We start from the raw sequence: 15293 nt of genomic DNA on the forward strand, positions 1-15293 counted from the left end.
ACAGAAAATCAATGAATTTGACAGTACAATGTACTCTTAGCACAAACACATAAGGTCACTGTGAAATAGACATCTAGGGCAAGAAACAGTCAGCTATACCAAACCAGTTTGACTAGATGTCTAGTTTAAAACCAGTTTGACTAGACGTGTCCTATATTTTGACAATGTAAATGACATGAGGACCTGCATGGGTTTTTTAATGTCTGTATTCTTTAAATTTTTAGGGCATTTTTCTTTCAATAGCCTTAAAAATAACTCTCATTCTGTAAAGCAAATTCTCATGAAAATGATTTTACTATATAGTCTTTCTGTTACAAGATTATTTATCAATTATGCACATTGATCTTTATATTATCGGTATTGCATTACAGTTACCTAAGTTTCCTTTTTATTTTGCACAGTTATTCTTTATACTTTTGCACCCCATTATTCTCTATTCTTTATTTTGTTGTTCATTTTCTCTATTCTCTATTTTTTTGTTGCTATTACATTTATTCTCTATTCTGTAAACCCCATTCTGACCCTTATAGGTAAACTTCTATTGTATCAATGGGATAAACTGACCTTTCAATTCTCAAGGCTAAATAAGTATTTTATAGGCTAAATACAAACTTACCTGTCAAGGTAGAATTGTAATCTGAGTGATACCGGTGTTATTCAAGTCACCATAAAGGGGTTTTCAATTCTAGACCTCCTAAAGTAAATTTAGTCCCAGAATGGGATTTACAAAAAGTGTTGGACATGTTGCAAAAGTCTCCTTTTGAACCTTTATTGAAAGCTGATATTAAATGCTTAACTTATAAAGTAGTTTTTCTTACAGCAATCACAACGTACAGGAAGTGCTCAGACTTACAAGCATTGAGGATAGGAGAGGGGTCTGTGAATGTTCAGAAGAAAGGACTTGTTTTCTTGAGACCAGGTTTATCAAAACAAGATAGACCAAATCATTATGGAACTAAAATTTTTGTGCCTTACTTTGAACACAATAAAAAATTGGATCCTAAAAGAGCCATTGCGATTTATTTGAAACGTACAGAAGAAACAAGGAAAGATGAAGGAAAACTTTTCTTGTCAACGGTTAAACCATTCAAACCGGTTACATCACAAACAATTTCTAGATGGTTAGTGAATACCATCAAAATGGCATATGAAAATACAGATTTTAAAGTTAAAGCTCACAGTACGAGAGCAATTGGACCTTCATGGGCCTTATTTAATGGGGCTAGTATGAAGAGTATTTTAGAGTCCGCTGACTGGTCTACTGATACAACTTTCATCAAGTTTTATTTGAGAAATGTAGATGTTAAGGTTTTATCCTGATGTGTATATAACAGATTGTTTTTAAAATCATCAAAAAGACTGATATATTTTTAACTGTAATGTGCAGTTCGAAAAAAAAAAAAAAAAAAAAAAAAAGATAAAAAGACTAAAGAAAAGAAGAAAAAAATAAAGACATTGTAAATATTGTATAGTGTACAGAAGAATGTTTTTAAAAATGAACAAGTGGTATAAAGTAAAGATTATACCCAGGATGAAGAGACGCAGAGCCATAGAAAATTACCCTACCACCAGAGAGGTAAGGCTTTGTAATCTATCCGTATGTATATTTCTCAGGTGGTAAGTAGAAAATGAATGAAATGAAATTCTAAATTTGTTTTCAAATTCAGATTTTATGAATGAAGTTTTCTACTTACCACCTGATAATTACCCACCCAACCTCCCCACGTAATTTTCTATAGTAGTAATAAGGTTACTGAAAAAAAGAGAAAAAACAAAACTGGGGTACAGGTAGAGTAAAGCATGTAGGTGACGTAGTTCCGGTTGGAAGTATCTCCGTCATCTAGATGTTTTATTTTAATTGCGAAGTCTGGACTGGTAAGGAAAGTAATATCCGTATGTATATTTCTCAGGTGGTAAGTAGAAAACTTCATTCATAAAATCTGAATTTGAAAACAAATTTAGAAATTTACAAGTTAACAGGCTTCTCTTGATGACACACATTTTGATTTCTAGAAAAATTCAAATAAAAACATGTCAATCTCCATTGATTATTATTTTTTGACTGGTAATGAAAAGTACATGCACCGAGAAGCAAGATGATTTAAAACTACATTTTATTATAATATTTTACGTTTCTGACTTGAATATTTAGTTTGTCAAAGTATACACTCAATGTATTCTAGGCTTGAATTAAAATCATACAAATTGAAATCTGTATGATTTTGTCAAATTTCACTAAAGTCTCTAATTTTGGTTTAATCAGATTGTAAATGTTAACATTTTAAAAGAAAATCTATACAAACATAGCTCTATTTCTCTTATTTATGTGTTTGCCTATCAACTTGAACAATTTTGAACTTACAACAATGGACTGAATTAATATTCCAGGTCAAATAGGACATTTATATAGATTGATTTACTTGCTTGCAATTCAACTGCCTCATTATGTGCTTAGCACAATCTTCTCTAAACACTGATCACAGTTGTTCACTTATCATAGACTTATTATTTTGAATTGCTAGTTGTCAATTATCAGAAGCAAAATCACACAAATTTAGCCTGCATTATGTTTTTCGGTATGTACGTCCGTGCATCTGTTCATCTGTTTGTCCAACCGTCTGTCATGCTTCAGGTTAAAGGTTTTTGATCTAGGAAGTCCAATCAACTTTAAACTTTGTACACCTGTTCCCTAAGATATGATCTTTGTAAATTTTAGCCCACTTCACAATGATCTGATTTCATGATTTTAAAATGTTCTTGATGGAATTGACTAAGTGAGGATCCAAATTTAACATATTTGGGACAATTTCATGTTATTTTTCTACTGGTGAAAGTTGCGACAATAAAATCACTTGCTAAAATAAGTTGGTTTACAGTATTCAAAAAAGGAAAAAAATAAACTTGGATCAATGAAAAGTGTAAGAAACAAACTGTGAACTATTTGTCTTCATGAAGTAACAAGAAATTTGGTCAGTGATGGATTACAAACGCCTCACTAATTCTTGCTTTCTGTTTATTTTCATTAAGTTATTGGTAAGTAGATAAAGCATGAAATTTAAGAATAAGGTAGAAATGCTAAACAAGTACCTGCGGGCTTTTATATAAAAAGGCATCATCGATATATTAAAATAAGTATAGAATAATTGCCAAAAATGTGGGTTGCTGACATTTTAAGAACCTGTTTATGTAAAGTATATAGTGTTAACAATGCATTTGATGATGAACCTTTTCATTTGGCTTGTAAGTTAAATAAGAGATGAAAAAATAAGAGCATGAAAATATAACTGGTATTTAAAACTAGAGGCTCTAAAGAGCCTGTGTCGCTCACCTTGGTCTATGTGAATATTAAACAAAGGACACAGATGGATTCATGACAAAATTGTGTTTTGGTGATGATGATGTGTTTGTAAATCTTACTTTACTGAACATTCTTGCTGCTTACAATTATCTCTATTTATAATGAACTTGGCCCAGTAGTTTCAGAGGAGAAGATTTTTGTAAAAGATTTACGAAAAATGGTTCAAAATTGACTATAAAGGGCAATAACTCCTAAAGGGGGTCAACTGACCATTTCAGTTATGTTGACTTATTTGTAAATCTTACTTTGAAGAACATTATTGCTGTTTACAGTTTATGTCTATCTATAATAATATTCAAGATAATAACCAAAAACAGCAAAATTTCCTTAAAATTACCAATTCAGGGGCAGCAACCCAACAACAGGTTGTCCGATTCATCTGAAAATTTCAGGGCAGATAGATGTTGACCTGATAATCAATTTTAATTCATGTCAGATTTGCTCTCAATGCTTTGGTTTTTGAGTTATAAGCCAAAAACTGAATTTTACCCCTATGTTCTATTTTTAGCTGTGGTGGCCATCTTGGTTGGTTGGCCGGGTCACGCCACATATTTTTTAAACTAGATACCCCAATGATGATTGTGGCCAAGTTTGGTTTAATTTGGCCCAGTAGTTTCAGAGGAGAAGATTTTTGTAATAGATTACTAAGATTTACGAAAAATGGTTAAAAATTGACTATAAAGGGCAATAACTCCTAAAGGGGGTCAACTGACCATTTCAGTTATGTTGACTTATTTGTAAATCTTACTTTGAAGAACATTATTGCTGTTTACAGTTTATCTCTATCTATAATAATATTCAAGATAATAACCAAAAACAGCAAAATTTCCTGAAAATTACCAATTCAGGGGCAGCAACCCAACAACAGGTTGTCTGATTCATCTGTAAATTTCAGGGCAGATAGATCTTGACCTGATAATCAATTTTACTTCATGTCAGATTTGCTCTAAATGCTTTGGTTTTTGAGTTATAAACCAAAAACTGAATTTTACCCCTATGTTCTATTTTTAGCTGTTGGGGCCATCTTGGTTGGTTGGCCGGGTCACGCCACACATTTTTTAAACTAGATACCCCAATGATGATTGTGGCCAAGTTTGGTTTAATTTGGCCCAGTAGTTTCAGAGGAGAAGATTATTAACGACGACGGACGACGACGACGGATGACGGACGACGGACGCAAAGTGATGGGAAAAGCTCACTTGGCCCTTTGGGCCAGGTGAGCTAAAAAAGGAGAATCTGTTTCATGACGATTATCATGATGGGTGTATTGGTTGCTGTCTCATTTAACTATATCCTACTTCTATTTTTCTTCTACAGTAAAGTTAATGTAGGCATGACTGAATTTTAATGTGCGTATTGTTATGAGTTTACTTTTCCACATTGGCTAGAGGTATAGGGGGAGGGTTGAGATCTCATAAACATGTTTGACCCCGTCACATTTTCGCGCCTGTCCTAAGTCAGAAGCCTCTGGCCTTTGTTAGTCTTGTATTATTTTAATTTTAGTTTCTTGTGTACAATTTGGAAATTAGTATGACGTTCATTATCACTGAACTAGTATATATTTGTTTAGGGGCCAGCTGAAGGACGCCTCCGGGTGCAGGAATTTCTCGGTACATTGAAGACCTGTTGATGACCTTCTGCTGTTGTTTTTTCTATGGTCGGGTTGTTGTCTCTTTGACACATTCCCCATTTCCATTCTCAATTTTATGACAGTGGGGATAGTACTGGTACAGACTGGTTTGTCTCTTATTTTAACTAAATGAAAAGTCATCACCAGCATTGTCAACACTTATATTCATTTGAAATCATGTTTGATATTTGGGTTTGGAATTTTTTTTCAGCATTGCATGTTTTAACATTGAAAGTATGCTAGTCTTTTAGGAATAGATTAGCCAAAGAATTTTAAACAGCTCACTGTATATAAATATGTAAAAGAATTTATGCTCTGATATTAGTGGTGCATGATTTGTTCCTGTTTGTGAGTTGGTTTGTATGTCCATCTGTCCATACCATATCAGGTTTAAGTTTTGGATTAAAGTATTTCACCTTGAAGTTTCAATCACATCAACAAAATAAGTATACTTGTTCAATATGATGTGAACTTTTAAAAATAAATTCCAAATTTAGGTTTTAACCCAATTTTTGTAGTTCACAGAAGATGGAAATGACAATGTAATATCAGGGTATGGTTTCCTTAGGTCACATGTTCTTGTTTTACAGATTTAGTTCTCACAATTTAAAGTTATAATATATGCTTGTACAGAGTTGTTTTGTAGATCTTTCATAAAACAAACATTCATAAGGTATAATCCACATTGGTTTAAAAACTAACATGTGACAGACTTAGTTTTGACAAATTTTTTATTGAATGTTTATTTATCTTCAGAATGCACAGAGTACCTCAGAGAATTATGATAACTGTAGCTTGTTTCTGGGAACTGGTAGTATACTGGTATGGTTAGGGGTCCTTAGATATCTGGGATTCTTCAAAACATTTAATGTAAGTTATAGATAGATATGGGACAGTCAGGTATCAAGGATTCTTCAAAATGTTTGATATAAGTTATCAGTAGGTATGGGGCAGTCAGATATCTAGGATTTTTAAAACACTAAGGCTTAACAGAATAAACATCATTATAGATAATAAAATGAGGTAATAAGGTAGATTTGTGTGTTTAAAAATTGATTTGTTCTTAGTTACATATTAAGATTAATGTATTTATATATTATTGCATTCATTATATTTTTATTTAATTCCTTTTTAGATTCTCAGTATTGTTTTAAAGAAAGCATTTCCAAATATGATGAGATTTTTGGTTGGAGCTCTGATGTTGTATGTAGGTTTCATGTTTTGTGGATGGGTTGTACTTGGACCATACCACATTAAGGTAAGTTAAGACATATTGATGGGCTGTACTTGGACCATACTACATAAAGGTAAGTTAGGATATATTGATGGGTTGTACTTGGACCATACCACATTAAGGTATGTTAGGATATATGGATGGGTTGTACTTGGACCATACCACATTAAGGTAAGTTAGGATATATATGTGGATGGGTTGTACTTGGACCATGCTACATAAAGGTAAGTTAGGATATATGGATGGGTTGTACTTGGACCATACCACATAAAGGTAAGTTAGGATATATGGATGGGTTGTACTTGGACCATACCACATAAAGGTAAGTTAGGATATATATATGAATTAGTTTACTTGGACCATACTACATAAAGGTAAGTTAGGATATATGGATGGGTTGTACTTGGACCATACCACATAAAGGTAAGTTAGGATATATGAATTAGTTTACTTGGACCATACTACATAAAGGTAAGTTAGGATATATGGATGGGTTGTACTTGGACCATACCACATTAAGGTAAGTTAGGATATATATGTGGATGGGTTGTACATGGACCATTCCACATTAAGGTAAGTTAGGATATATGGATGGGTTGATCTAGGACCATACCACATAATTGTGGGTATTGTGTCCGTGGATATGTTTTATTTGGACTGGACTTATTAATAGTAATTTGATTTGATCATTTATTATTGTCTGTTTGCTAAGATTTTACTGGAAAATATTTAATTTATATAAATGATGAGAAATATTTAATATATCATAAAGCTAGATTCTGCAATGTTTGACCTTAATGAACTATGAGAAATCTACACTGCCGCTGCAGTAGGGTTGGTTGTAAATTTAATTGCATGAACTTGAAAAATTAGTACACATGTTCACTATAAGGTAAACTTTTAATTGTTATGCCAAATCTTTATTTATGGACCTTGATTTCAAATTTCATTAAACAAGGACATATGATAGTGTGAGTCCTACAGACACATCTTTTTTTCAAATTCTTCTTTTGAAATAAATGTTTACAATAGTTATCAAAGTTACCAAGATTATAATTTAATACGCCAGATGCGCGTTTCGTCTACATAAGACTCATCAGTGACGCTCAGATCAAAATAGTTGTAAACCCAAACAAGTACAAAGTTGAAGAGCATTGAAAACCAAAATTCCAAAACGTTGTGCCAAATTCGGTTACTGTAATTTATTTCTGTGATAAGAAAATCCTTAATTTTTCAAAAAAAATCAAAGTTTTGTAATCAGGAAAATTATAAAAATGACCATATAATTGATATTTATGTCAACACCGAAGTGCTGACTACTGGGCTGGTGATACCCTTGGTGACTTTCATTAATTTGGTATATTTATGTAGTATTTTGTAAAATCATGAATCAATGTATGTTTCTCTGTTCATTCCTTCTATATGAGTGTTTAATTAAAAAATATTATATTTATGACATTTTATTTGATTTCTTTATTTCAGTTCCGTCATCTGAGTACATCCTCCGAGTGTTTATATTCATTAATCAATGGGGATGATATGTTTGTGACATTTTCGGCCACAATGACAAAGAACATGGTGGTGTGGTATTTCAGTCGGATCTACCTGTATATATTTATTTCACTGTTTATTTATTGTGTTTTGAATTTGTTTATTGCTGTTATTCTGGATACATATGAAACTATAAAGGTAATTATTGAGGCTATATACTGTAAATTCAGAAATTATTGAGAGGTTTTTATTATTGGGAAAAATGAGTTGTAAACACAATATTTAAAACTGGCATTTTGAAATGTTTTATATGAACTAAACAGGATTTTCTCAAAATCGTAAAAATAAAAATCACTTTTAATTCTTAAATGACAAAATCGCAATATTAAGTGCAAGCAATAATTTCTGAATTTACAGTATATAGGGGTAAATGTTTGAAAGATATCTATTTTTTCAGTTTTGTTATTTTTAAGTATAGATATTTCTTTGTACAATTGTAACCCCCAATTTTGACTCTTAAATTGAAGTCTATGTCTGACACTGTCTGAAAGATGTATCATCCTTAGTCTATGTCTGCTGCTGTCTGAAAGATGTATTATCCTTAGACTAATCTTATTCCTATTAAGAACAAATTGAGATTACATGGGTGACTCAGAATCTCAAACGCTTTGATATCTGCCAAATTTATATCTCTTAATTTTGATGTGTTTGATGCATGAGCATATGATACAGTAACAGGGGAGGTAACGACATTGCTAACATAAACTGTTATTTCTGTGACATCGAATTGTGACATATCAGGAAAAGAAGCATTTTTCAACTGCTTTTTATGATTTTAACTTATTTAACTTGAAAACGAGTACTGTAAATTCAGAAATTATTGCGTGCTACTGCATTTATTTTTTGCGATTTTGTAATTTCAGACTTAAATGAGATATTGAGAAAAATCCTATTCAAGTCATATAAAAAATTTCAAAATGTGAGTTTAAATTAATGCGATTATAACCCTGTCGCAATTCTCGAATTATAAGAACATCGCAATAATTTCTGAACTTACAGTGCATGGACCCCTCTTTTTTAAAATGGCATTAGATTTGATTACGTTGGAAGATTATGTGTACCAATTTTAATGAAAAAGTCAACATTGAAATTGAAAGATGTTGTATGTAGGTTTCATGTTTTGTGGATGGGTTGTACTTGAACCATATATAATCTATCATGATAAAACTTGATTGCTGCATTTATTAGGTTACACCACAAGTTAAATTGTTTGAATGTCCACAGTTCATGGTCCAATAAGTGCTGACCTAGAAACCCAGTACAGATATATTATTTAAGAAGATCAATAGATTTGTTATACTACATATGACATATTTAAAGACAATGGTATTATAATGACTGTCTATTTGTAGGAGTATTATGAGTGTGGCTTTCCCAAGACTGATCTCTCAGAGTTTATATGTAAATGTAATGATCCCCCAACGTCAGCTTTATACAGGGGAGAAGATACTGGGTGTGGTCTGTGGTCTTGTTTATGTTGTTGTAAAAGGTAAGATCAGGACTTCCATCTGACCTTGAGTCAACAATCCTTATGTGCCTCAAAATGAGCCAATGCTCTATGTTGAAGACTGTACCTTGACCTATAAAGGTTTTCATTTATATATTGTGACTTAGATGGAGAGTTGTCTCATTGGCAATCATACAACAACTTCATATATCTAACACAACTTTAATGTACCATAAAAGAGACTCTATGCAACATGGTGTTAGTTTAAAATAACTTTTTGAGCTTAACAGTTTTTGAAGTGCATAAGACCATACTATAAAGATGTTTAAACTATTGAACTATAACAAGTTTTCAAAGAACTTAATTTCTAGAGAATAGTGTAAAAATAAGATTTTTTCCTTATTGAATTTTTGGTGTCCTAAAAATTACAGGAAATATTTCTTTTAATACGCCAGACTCAACCAATTAGTACTAAAAAAATGAGAAACAAAATTACAAATGATCCATATTAAAATACAGACTGGTAAAGAAGTTGTCATCAAAACAGCTTTGTTAATTTTGACTGCCATACAAGTGAGAGGTATAGCTAGCTATAAACCAGATTTATAAGAAAGGCCTGTACCAATTTAGGAATATGAGTTGTTTTCGATTCATTTGATGTGTTTAAGCTTTTGATTCTGCCATCTGATAAGGGACTTTCTGTTTTGAATTTTTCTTAGAGGTTGGTATTTTTATTTTTTTCCTTTTTGTATTATGTATATTTTGTTTTATTTTCAGAAATGCAGATCAACCAGGAGAGTATACCAGTTTGTTATAGAATCTATTTGCTGTAGTCAATGTAGTCAAGTTTACTAGATATTATATTTGTGGATTAAAGACGGTGCAAGTGAATTACAATGATCATGAATTTACTAAAAATTTGTGGATTAAAGAAAGTGCCAGAGAACAAACCATTATGTGTCTCATTTACTGAATCTGGGGTCTGTTGTTCAACTTGTGATTAAACTAATCATATGATTAATTTTAATCAGTCGTTAAAAGTTAATCGGATGATTAGTAAATGCAATGATTAAATTGCGTTGTTCAACTTATTTTAATCATTGTATTTACTAATCATCCGATTAATTTTTAATCATATGATTAAATTTGGGTAGTTAGCAAGTGTTTCCCACAATGCATTGTAAATCAGGGCCTACAAAACTTCCTTTGATGCATTAAATTATAACATTCTTCTTTTAAACAGGTTTTGGGTACCAATAATTTTTGAATAAATATCTTATAACATGTTCATGTTTTTTCTTATGGAAACATAAAAATATTTTAGATATGTTTCCAGTTCAAAATGAAATATGCTTGAATGAAAAAATAATTTCAGTGAATGGACTGATTAAGTAATCTCAAATTCAAAAGTAATATGCATTTATTTACCATGAAAATGGTTTCGGGTGCATTTTGTAATAATCAGCAAAAGCCATTTGCATTCCACTTTAAATTATGACTAGGGCCAGAGTTTTTCATGTTATTGCTCATAAATCTTTGTATCTGAAATGATGAGGTCATACAGGTGGTCGAAAAACCAACATTCAATGAATAACTTGAAATCAGTTTGTTTCTTTATTATATTAAAAAATTTCAATCGTTGTTGAAATAGTCTTATCATGCAACATGTGACTGTTCTAACTCAGAAGCAATGTCAGAGATTGTCTTCCGTCCTCAATCAAAATGCATCATTCATGACCATGATTTTAATGCCGGAATTTGGTGTCTGACAACAACGACAGTGTCCGTGATTGCAATGATAATTCAGTTGAAGTCTTTGTTTTTACATAATGATTCCTTCAAATATCTGTTAAAATAGTTTTTGTTAGTTAAGTCATACCTTCTACACATGCGAAAGATACGCTTTTGTTTTAAAAATGACGAAATAATTTGGAATAACAATCTCCATTGACGCGTATGTGAAGGGTGCTTTCTTTCACGTCCGCATTTGATCAAGTATGGCATGCCAAGTTAACATTTCAGATCATTTCTACGGATGGTGTAGATCGTAATAAAAACAAAACTGTAATCGATTGCAGTTCACACGGCATAAGAAGATACAGTGTGACAATTTTAAATATTCACTTGTGCAAGTGTAATGGCACAGTCCGAGAACCTTTTCAATGGTTTTTTAAAATTGAAATAACAAATTGTTAATTCTAGAAATTTTCATAAAGGGGGAGGGGCACTGACTGCCTAAGAGGGGGCCCGCTCCAATCATGCTTCAGTGATTCCCTTTATATAATCAACCAAATTTTTTCAACAAAAGGGGGAGGGGGCCTGGGCCCCTGAAAACACCTCTGAAATAGTTAGTTCTGATGTTGTACTGTTATACCACTGTCCCAGGTTAGGGGGAGGGTTGCGATCCCGCTAACATGTTTAACCCCGCCACATTATTTATGTATGTGCCTGTCCCCAGTCAGGAGCCTGTAATTCAGTGGTTATCGTTTGTTTATGTGTTCCATATTTGTTTTTCGTTCATTTTTTATATATATCTATACTATTAAACGAGAAGACCTCATTTTTGGTGTCGCTTCTCTTCTTTCCACAATAAATTAATCAACACGACTCTGTGTCCTATATATACAGTGCATAGCCGCGTTTGTCATCCATTCATATGATTATTCAGATTGAGTTATTTTGGGAGAAAAACGAAAAAAAAGGCATCCGGATATTGTCCCGTCATTGGACGAACTTTTAAGTCAGATTATACTTCCGGTTTGGCGTTTTTCTGTATACTTTGAACAAACAAATAGTACGAATAAAGTGTATTTTAATTCTGTTCAGAGTTTATTAAATGGAGAGGGTCTGTATACTATGTCAATTGACCACCATGGATCGATTACTAAACTAAGAATTGAAAGTAAATACACTTTATTTATATAGTAAGTAATATACAGATAAGCGCTAAAATTATTCATGTGAACTTTTGATACCTTTTCTGAAATTCTCCATTCATTAAATATTTTACAAAATTCATTGATTACAAAAAAAAGATGTGGTATGATTGCCATGTTGAGACAACTCTCCACAAGAGACCAAAATGACACAGAAATTTACGATTATAGGTCACCGTACGGCCTTCAACAACGAGCAAAGCCCATACCGCATACTCAGCTTTAAAAGGCCCCGAAATGACGATTTAAAATAATTCAAACGAGAAAACTAGCGGCCTTAGTTATGTACAAAAAAGGAACGAAAAACAAATATGTAACACACAAACAAACGACAACCACTGAACTACAGGCTCCTTACTTAAATGCTCATAACATACTAAATGTATGTTCATATTGAAATTGATAGAAAACCAAAATTGGGAATTTTGGAAATGAAGGAGGAGGTATAAAACTTCAAACAACACTTTACATACTTTTAACTCCGCTCTGAATGCCCGCGATTTCGCGGGTGTGTTCTAGTATATATATATATAAATAAGGCCGTTAGTTTTCTTGTTTGAATTGTCTACATTGTCTTATCGGGGCCTTTTATAGCTGACTATACGATATGGGCTTTGCTAATAGTAAATATAAAGACAAGAAGATGTGGCATGATTGTCAAAGAGACAATTCCCTATCGGGAACCAAAAGATGTAGTAGTTAACAGATATAATATAGGTCACCGTATGGCCTTCAACAACGAGCAAAACTCACATCGAAGCATAAGCTATAAAAGACCTATAGATATGACAAATCAAGAGAGTAAAACAATTCAAACTAGAAATCTAAAGGCCTTATATATATTCATGAACAAAACTAAGAACGTAAAACAATAATATATATAGCAACAACTGAATTACAGGCACATCGAAATGCTGATTTACGGTATACAAGTAGAAGATGTTTATTTGGTCCCTATTGGCCCGAGAACACAGTTATTTCGTAGAGCATTTCTTTTAGACAATAAATTCAAATTTAAAAAATCGCACCTACTCTTTCTCAAAAAGATTTTTACAGTGTAGTGTATCAAATTAATAGAAACTTCTACCAGCTCTAACTGACAGCTTCCGACGTAATAAAAATTGACCTTTTTTAAACTGACCAAATCACTGCTTAACATAAAGGATCATAAAGATTCAGCACCCAAATTTTTATAACATGTAATAACAGCCCCCTACTTAATATTTCATGCATTAGATATCAAGAAATAAATTGTGAAAGTGTATCAAATACAAATGCAAGTTATACACTGTTCACAGTAGGGACTAACTAACGAAAACCAAAGGACGATAACTGTGTCCTTGAACCTATTGTGTGGTCTTTTTTACCATTTGATGAGATTGTGCTACAACCGACCAACAAAGATGGCTGCTCACTGTGAATAAAATAACTATGAATTATGATTATGTATCTATTTTTGTGGCAAAAAGTTTAGCTAATTGCTCTCCGTTATATAAAGGCATGAAGTATTTGCCACTGGATTTTTAACATGATAATTCACTAGATAACAAAAGAAAGGAAGAAAGACCAATCACAATTTGTCGATTTTTTTTATTTTTAAATTAAACTGAAAAAAGATAAACCTTTCAAATAAAAAGTTCTTTATATAAAAATATTCCCTGGATGTGGAACTTTTGCTCCCTCTATTTTCAACACTAGAAATGAGGTTTTCCTGTGTACTTAAACTACAAACCTTGCTTTCTAACTGATCTATTCAAGGACGTCATGACTGACAACAACTGTCTTTATTTAAAAAAAAAAAGAAAATCTTCAGTGTCGTTATACGCATGCATGTTGTCTGCTTGAAGTTGATCCCCACCCGGACAGAAAGAAATAGCCCAACTCCAAGATGTTTATTATTAATATATTCCTGCATCAAGTTATTTTTCACCTAGGGCTTACATAAGAATAAATACAGAATATAGAAAGTGAAACTAAAATTGAAAACATAAAGTCTGAAGTCACATAGAAGAGAAATAGATTTATGTTTTTTGGGGGAAAACAGTCGGTGCCAGGGGTACCCTCTGTGTGTTCAAATATGCATGCCATATTTGCCACTGCCCCATGTCTGTTTTATGAATTCTGACCCTAAATTTTCCATCTGTTACATGCCAAGAATTCCTCTCTCAAAACTCCGGTGGACCTCCTACTGCACCCATTACCTGGATCCATTCGTAGATTTGATCCATTGCAAAGTGAAATTAATTTATGAAAGAGGGACGAAAGATACCAAAGGGACAGTCAAACTCATAAATCGAAAATAAACTGACAACGCCATGGCCAAAAATGAAAAAGACAAACAGACAACAATAGCACACACAACATAGAAAACTGAAGAATAAGCAACACGAACCCCATCAAAAACTAGGGGTTATCTCAGGTGCTCCGGAACATGACCTGCATGTACGTGTCGCCACTGAAGACCACAACCATATAACAAATGGTCAATATAAATTATCTGTGTTTTTTGCTCTATGAGATATTTGCATGCTCTTTATTTTTTAATATTGATGCAATTTATGATCATTTATACTTATCATTTCTTACTCGGACTAACCAGAGAAGCATCTATAGATGAGTTGGAAGTTAAAAAAAATCAAAGATATATTCTGTGATGATCTGGAAAAACAAGCACTAGTCACATAAATCATACATTGTTGTACCTCTCTCCCAATGGTGGTATAATACTTCTTTTGAAATATATCTGACACTCGAATATGAGATTTCCTAGATTCTTAATATTAACAGGTGCTTGTTTTTGCAGGGGCGTAGCTAGAAGAAAACGATGTGGAAGCAACTACCGCCGAGGGGAGCGAGGCGAAAAAAAATTTGGGACCCTTTTATGCAGAAATTTTTTTTTCGGTTTTCGGTCATCATGGTCATGGGACGAGTAAAAGAGGAGCTACATGTAGATAAAAATTTATGAACGTTAAACTATTAATAAATCTTCTGAATACTCAAAATTGTCCAAAATCTGCTCTTCGGGTCTGGGCAGAAACAAACTTCTCTATTACTTTGTCAATATTCACACTTAAATCCCGATGAATATGAAGTAATACTATGTAACTGTCGGTGTTCATTGTTGATCGTACATTTGT

General features: G+C 32.6%; 1 protein-coding gene across 2 annotated transcripts in view; it reads left to right on the forward strand.

Moving 5' to 3' along the window:
* Nucleotides 1-15293, forward strand: part of LOC139518820 (mucolipin-3-like) — a 36277-nt gene that overhangs the window by 17696 nt on the left and 3288 nt on the right. The window contains exons 10-14 of one of the 2 annotated variants that reach the window (XR_011663463.1): nt 5745-5858; nt 6124-6246; nt 7705-7911; nt 9126-9262; nt 9998-10216. Coding sequence is in view for 1 of the 2 variants with exons in the window: in XM_071310417.1 (XP_071166518.1) it covers nt 5745-5858; nt 6124-6246; nt 7705-7911; nt 9126-9262; nt 9998-10037 (621 nt within the window). In the remaining variant the exon portion in view is untranslated. Of the gene's footprint in view, nt 1-5744; nt 5859-6123; nt 6247-7704; nt 7912-9125; nt 9263-9997; nt 10217-15293 lie in introns of those variants that run through there. The other variant, XM_071310417.1, reaches the window with a different exon arrangement.

The sequence above is a fragment of the Mytilus edulis genome, chromosome 1, assembly GCF_963676685.1.
Source record: "Mytilus edulis chromosome 1, xbMytEdul2.2, whole genome shotgun sequence".
NCBI lineage: Eukaryota > Metazoa > Mollusca > Bivalvia > Mytilida > Mytilidae > Mytilus > Mytilus edulis.